At 40.6% G+C, this 7,588-nt stretch overlaps 1 protein-coding gene across 1 annotated transcript in view; it reads left to right on the forward strand.

Annotated features, from left to right (window-relative positions):
• The first annotated feature begins 2,166 nt into the window (after positions 1-2,166).
• LOC101861039 (solute carrier family 22 member 1-like) overlaps positions 2,167-7,588 on the forward strand; it is a 20,017-nt gene continuing 14,595 nt past the window's right edge. Inside the window, exons 1-2 of the mRNA XM_035969718.1 lie at positions 2,167-2,327; positions 6,416-6,750. Of these exons, the coding sequence (XP_035825611.1) occupies positions 2,185-2,327; positions 6,416-6,750 (478 nt within the window). The 5' untranslated portion in view covers positions 2,167-2,184. The remainder of the gene's footprint in view (positions 2,328-6,415; positions 6,751-7,588) is intronic.

A 7,588-nucleotide genomic window follows, 5' to 3' on the forward strand; every position in this document is an offset into this window, starting at 1 on the left:
AAAATAATAAACTCGCCTCATTTCATAAACACTGTTCACCTTAATTTGTGCTCACCCAAAAAACGCCTTCCCTCCCCACAAGCATAAACACACGCGAAAGCACGCGCGCGCGTCCGCGCACGCGCGCGCACACACACACACACACACACACGCACACACACACATTCACACACACACACACACACACTCACACACACACACACACACATACACACACATACACACACATACACACTCACACACACGCACACACACACACACATGTGCATGCACAACAAGTTTTCAAAATCTAATTTCCCAATATCACGAAAGCAAGTCCCGTTCGATGGTTACTATGTGTACTGGACCAACGATCATCTTTTTTTTTCCTTCCTTTGTCCTACCTGATTTTGGGCCAAATAATTGACCCTGAATTGACCTGAAACTGGAACGTTGGGGTAGGCAGCCCTGGTACAGGCAAGTGAAAAAAATCTACTCCTTGACTGGTTTATGGCAACGCATATTGCTACTATGTGAATGTGCGCTGACGTTGGTTTGGGGTGTATTTGATTTAACTATGTGGTATTTGAACAAGTTTGTACTAAAATGTGAAACTTGCTATTTTGAACTTACCTGAAATTGGAACGTTGGGGTAGGTAGCCCTATTACAGGCAAGTGGAAAACATTAATTTGCTCCTTGACTGATATTTCTGAACTTTGAACTTCCTGTATAATCTTACAAGGCACACGTGAAACTTGTTATTTTGCATGTCATTTTACTATGTGATATTTGCTTTCTTTACGTCTATACATTTTATTTTTTAAGAACTACTACTGTACTTCTCTTTTTTTATCCCATTCATTTTCCTTTTTTTTTCATTTCAAGCCTTTATTTTCTGCAGTTCACCTACATTTACATTTAAGGTTCTTTTGTAATATTCGAATTCTTATAAGTAGCGTGCGGCAATTGAGATTTCAATGTTTACATAACTTGAGCTTCCTATCGCTCAGTATGGACTTTTAATGACATCTTTCAGGGTTTTTTTTAATTTCTTTGATGTCATTTGGCCTTTTTATGTGGCATATAAGATTCTTTTTTTTTTAAACCTTTATAACCCTAGTTCACATAGAGGACGCCACACTTCAGCAACCAGCAGTTCGGTGTTGCTACCGTTTCAGTTTGAAGGATTATTACGTTGAACACCTCGTCTCTTTGGAAAATTGAAAGTAATAATGAACGAATCATCATAAATAGATGTGCTATTGTTTTTTTGTTCCTTCCACACGACACTTTAAAAAAATCCATTAAAAAAATACTCAAAGAAGCGAAAAATTAGAAAACTTCGACTCAGTAGGAAGCCAAAAAAAAAAAAGAAGACATAGTAGAGCAAGAGGGCTGTTTACTTTCCACAAAGGCCAAGTGTTTTGAGCGCTTTTTTTCTAACAATAAAGAACTCAGTCTGATTTGCTGCGTTTTGATGCGTACTTGACTGTAACGCGGGTTTTCGAGGATCCAAATGAGATGAGCTTGATTTTCGTGGTTCCTTTTGGAATACTTTCTATTAGTTCTCTGGCATATGCGAAAATAAAATATTCTTCCTTTGAAGCAAACTAATATATCGGAAATACTTTATACAGGGACAAAACACAGCTGATAAAAACAAGAAAAGTCTGCCTTATCGACAGGCCGAAGGGCAAGAACCCGGGTGGCCGCAGGATCGGAAAAGTAAAAGTAAAGTAAAAGAAGCAAACTAAACTTGGTAGGTAGGTAGGGTAACAGACTGTGTTAAATTCTTCCATCCATCCATATATCCTCTCTCTCTCTCTCTCTCTCTCTCTCTCTCTCTCTCTCTCTCTCTCTCTCTCTCTCTCTCTCTCTCTCTCTCTCTTTATATGTCTCTCTCTCTTTCTATGTCTCTCCCTATCTCTCTCTTGCTCTCTCTCTCTCTCTCTCTCTCTCTCTCTCTCTCTCTCTCTCTCTCTCTCTCTCTCTCTATCCCATGCTCTCCTCGGTCTCTTTCTTTCTCTCGATCTCACTTTCCCTCCCTTTTTCTATTTGTCGTCATCCTTCCAAATTTAAAAGCGTCAACCCCCCCAAAAATGCAACAACCAAAATATTCTTCATGATTCGTAGTTTTGACTTTTCACTTTCCATCTTCATAACCCTTCAGAAAAAAACAAGTTTGTAGGCTGTGAGGTACCAGGATGAGGTTCGATGACGTCATTTCTGAGTTGGGAGAGTTCGGGAGGTACCAGAAGCGCCTTTACTTCCTGGTGTGTATCGTAGCGATTCCAGACGCTATGAACATACTGGGGCCTATCTTCACACTTTTGGTGCCAAACCATAGGTGAGTGTGTATGTGTGTGTGTGTGTGTGTGTGTGTGTGTGTATGTGTGTGTGTGTGTGTGTGTGTGTGTGTGTGTGTGTATGTGTGTGTGTGTGTGTGTGTGTGTGTGTGTTTGTAAGAGAGAGAGAGAGAGGGTGTGCGTGTGTGTGTGTGTATGTGTGTGTGTGTGTGTGAGAGAGAGAGAGAGAGAGAGAGAGAAAAAGAGAGAGAGTGTGTGTGTTGAGAGAGAGAGAAAAAAAGAGAGAGAGAAGGAGAAGAGAGAGAGGGCTGTAAGATAATACTAATAATTCCACATTCCACACAAAAATTAACCGGAACCTGATTCCACCGGGTCGTGACATAAAATATATAGCTTCTTTGGATTCAGGTTGCATTTCAAGAAACAGGAAGCGTCTCTCGCCACAAGCCACCGGATCACGTTAGCCTTGTCATGAGACCGCACACTGGCAAGTTGACGATATATGCATTACACTGTTATTAGTACTATTGAAAATAAAAAGAATGCAAAGATAGAAAACCTAGGAGCACCGTTGACGAAGGCTAAAGAACCTAGAAAGTACAGGACCTACAGTTGTATGACAAACTTAGGTCGCCAATGTTGTCTCGTTTACAGTCTGTGAGATGTAATTGGCGGGAATCGCTATCAGCCAAGAAAAATGGGATGGGATTTAGAATGGGCTAATGTGTATGTGTATTGCTCTTAATTCTTTTTTAAATGTACGCGTTTTGCGTACCCATCGACACCTTTTAGACGATTCAGAAAGCCCCGTCAGGGCCAACTCGAGCTAGTGAGAATACAACATCCCAGCAGATAGACAGAGATACTTGGTGAAAATTATCTCCCCAGCGAAGTGCCTCACCACAGCATCACAGGCACGTTTGTATTGCTTTCACTATGTAATTGCACACTGCACGGTATATACTTTATCTCAAAAAGTGACCAGAAAAATGAATAATTATGTCCACTTTGTGTTCACCACGTGACCAAAGAGCTTATGTTTTAGGTTTTTGGCAGGTCAACACTTTTTAAACGAGGCTGTCGTTCAAATATGAACCACATTTGCTTACTCCTATGTCATAATTCCAGGTTGGTGTTTCTTCTTTTGTGCTTATTGCCATGTAGACAGAGCTGTAAATAAGTATATATCATTATGGTCAACATCTAAGAGCCACGAGTTCGAATCCGAGTTGGGCTCTTTGTACGATAATGTAGCGTCGGTGGCTTAGTGGTTAGGCTACGGGACTTGAAATCATGAGGTTGCGGGTTCGGGGGTTCGAGCCACGGGGCCGACGTTGTGTCCTTGGGAATGGCACTTTACTCGAATTTTCCTCACTTCACCTAAGTGTGAATGGGTACCCGGCTATAGACAGCGAAAGATCTTGTCAACATGTTTGTGTTTTAGGGCCTACTAGCTGAGCACCCGGCTTTGCTCGGGGTCGACGCCTTGGCGTCATTGCTCCTACTGGTCTATGCCGCAGAGTCATTTTACATCTACATGTACCTTGCTGTCTAGCATTTCACAGTTACACCTGGCTTCTAGATCTATATTGCTTTAGTTTAAGTCTGCCTTGATTAACTCCTTTCTTGATATACACTGCTTTAGTGTATTGCTGTCTAGCCCTTCACAATCACAAAATACGGATTTCGCCTTACACCATCACCAAAATTCGGCCACCAAAAATAGATCATAGATAAATGGCTGCTTGAACTGTATGCTTCCAAGAAAGTTGAGGTTGTGTCAGAATGCTCTCAGGTCTGCTAGGGTAATAATGTAGATTGTGAAGCGCATAGAGCTTGCTGTTGAGCGGGAATTTTCGCTATGCAAATGCTATCTATTATTATTATTATTATTATTATTATTATTATTATAATTATTATTATTATTATTATTATTATTATTGTAATGTATGTATGGCTCTTGTCGTCTATGCAGACGGTCAATTTAGCTTAAGATGGTCTCAATGTTGTCTTCATGCAGCTTCTTTCATGGCAAATTCTTCCTATGTTTGAAGCGCAGATTCTGTCGCAGTGCTTGCATGTCAGTGTCGTAGATCGAAGCTCTGTTTTTCCACTGTTTTCCTTTTGTCGTTGGCGCTTCTCAGCCTGGTTGTTTCTAAGGCTGTTCTCTAGCATTTTAGTTCTTTCCTTTATAATTTTCCTCCATGTTTTTCGGTCCACAGCTATTTCTTCCCAGATGTGAAAATCTACTCCAAGCTTAGATAAGTTGTTTTTGCAGGTGTCTTTGTACCTCAATTTTGGCCTCCCTCTTTGTCTCTTTCCCTGGGCAAGTTCTCCATAGAGAAGTTGCTTCGGAATCCGGTTGTCATCCATTCTCTTGACATGGCCAAGCCATCTCAATCTTTTTAAACAAAGGATAGTTGTCATGCTCTGGAGGTTTGCCTGTGCCAACACTTCGACATTTGAAACCTTGTCACGCCAAGAAATGCCTAAGATCTTGCGGCAGCATCTGAGATGGAAAATGTCGAGGCGCTTTTCTTGTCTGCTGTACAAGGTCCATGTTTCAAATCCATAAAGAAGTGTGCTGAGGACACATGCTTCGTAAATCTTGATCTTTGTTTTGATGGTTAATCTTTTGTTTTCCCATGCTCGTTTTGTCAGCCTTCCAAAAGTTGTTGCTGCTTTCCCTATCCTGATGTTGATCTCATAATCAAGTGATGTTGTAGAGCTGATGGTAGACCCCAGGTAACAGAACTTGTCCACTCTCTTAAGTTCTTTGTCGTTCAGCCATATGCTCTGCTCTGCACCTTCTTGGGTAAGGATGACTGTTTTCTTAACATTGATGACCAAGCTAAAGACCTTGCATGCTGTAGATAGGCGGTCCATCATTGTTTGTAGGCTTGATTCACTGTGAGCAACAAGAGCAGCATCATCGGCAAAGAGAAGGTCTCGTACTGTTGTTTTGTTAATCTAGGTCTTGGCCTTGAGTCGAGCAAGATTGAAGAGCGACCCATCAGTTGTCCAGTGGAGGAAGACATCCCCTGGTGACTCTTTGAATGCGTATTGCAGTAAGACAGCAAAATAAGTGCTAAAAAGGGTTGGTGCTAAAACACAACCTTGCTTTACTCCGCTATTGATGCTGAAACTGTTTGATGTTGAACCGTCAAACTGAATGGTGGCTTTCATATCTTCGTGGAATGAGATGATGAGCTGTAGCAGTATTGGGGGACAGCCAATTTTTCCAAGCACCATGTACAGTCCTGATCTACTGACTGTATCAAAAGCCTTTGTCAGATCGACGAACGAAATTATTATTATTATTATTATTATTATTATTATTATTATTATTATTATTATTATTATTATTATTATTATTTATAATAATAATATTATTATTATGTTATATTTATGACACAGGGTCAAAGTCTCTTCTTTCAAATTATTGTTCTTCACTGTGACTACTGTGTTGTTAAAATTCAATCACAAACTTTTTTCAGTAATTTTGCATTATTGGGCCCTTCTCACTTGGAGAATTGGTGATTTTGTGTGTGTGTGTTTGTGTGTGTGTATGTATGTGCGTGTGTGTGTGTATGTGTGTGTATGTGTGTGTGTGTATGTGCGTGCGTGTGTGTGTGTGTGTATGTGTGTTTGTAATCTGAAGTGAAGTACTCTGACCCTCAAAGTCATCGCAAATCAAATTAAATGTGAGAAAATAAGGGGGTGGGGGAACTCCCCCTCCGTAAGTTTTGAGCCCAGATTTGTATGCCAAATTTGATTCGTCCTAATCACACCAAAAAACATGGAAAAATCACTGATTTATTATACCAAGGGGCAAGCCTCCCTGAAACCCCACCTCCACCCACAATGCATTTTGGGGGGGGGGGGGGTTGCTAACCTTACTTGCACTGCTCCTCGTCTGGCGTATCAATGGCACGTGTATTGGTTTGGAAAGTCCACGTAAATAAAGAAACAATACAAGTACCATTATCTCACAAACGCGGCATCAGTGGCGGTTTTAATGTTATAGTCGTTTATAACGCTATCACAAACCTATTGAAATATCAGTTCAACATTCAACAGTGAACAGAAGACGGGTTCAATACCGTTTTTTTCTTTTTTGTTACCCCAGGTGTGCTATTCCCGGACTGGACAACGACACGTACCAAAGCCAGGGCTCCTGGCATGACGACCTCGTCAACTGCAGCATCCCGTGGTCCGACAGTGACGAGGCGTATTCCAAGTGTCGACTCTACAAAACTGATGACCACTTGACCAACGAAACCAGGAAATGTGACCGCTGGGTGTACGAGAAAGATCCATTCCGGGAAACTTTCGTCACTGATGTACGAACAAAAATTGCCTTCATAAACAATTTTCTCTGGATAATTCCAAAATACTGCTGGGGATCCTTCTTGGCCTTTTTATTTAAGTTCCATTCTACCTGCTTCACTTCCTTCAGAAGCTGTACAAGATAATCAATGAAGTATCATAGGCAAAATGGAATGGAAAGTTTTCATGGAACTTACTGTAAGTCAATCAATCAACCAGTCAGTCAGTTTAATTTAGGCAGGGGGTACTTCAACATAATATAACCACAAGAAAACCAGGATAAACACAAAGAATGACACACACGCAAACACACTCATAAACGCTTTCTTTGTGCTTTTTCATTCAAGAACACAGTAGTAGTAAATAACTAAAAAAATTATCGTAAAGGTTTCTCACAAGTGATTGTAGATATTCTTCCGCTGTGAGCTAGCAGCTCTCGCCTTAAGAAATATTTTGAATGATAAGGTGAATAATTTGTTTCTGCTGATTAGGAACAGCATTCCCTTGTGTGACCTTCCAGCACATGATAGTGAGTAAGTCCGCCTCAAAACATTGCCTACTCTACGATCTTGCCAAGCAGTAAAAGGCTTTATTTGAAATAGAAAGTTGAGCATCCCTTTCTCTCCCTCGTTGGGTAGAGGCGTTTTATTCTTACGAAAGGTGTATACTTTACTCTGCTTCCGTCAATTCAGAATCAGTAGGCATTCAGCCTAAACGATAAATAGTTCCTAGCAAACGCCTGTTTCGCAATGTTTGTTTGGGGGTTTTTTTATTCCCATTTACCATACTCATTCTCAGAAATCTTGTCATTGATGTAAAGCGCTCGGAGAGCATAGGTTGTCTTGTTTGGGATAGAGCACTTTATTATAAAAATGCAATATACCATCATCATCATCATCATCATCATCATCATCATCATCATCATCATCATCATCATCATCATCCTCATCGTCACCGTCGTCAATTATTATTA

The sequence above is a fragment of the Aplysia californica genome, unplaced genomic scaffold, assembly GCF_000002075.1.
Source record: "Aplysia californica isolate F4 #8 unplaced genomic scaffold, AplCal3.0 scaffold00174, whole genome shotgun sequence".
NCBI lineage: Eukaryota > Metazoa > Mollusca > Gastropoda > Aplysiida > Aplysiidae > Aplysia > Aplysia californica.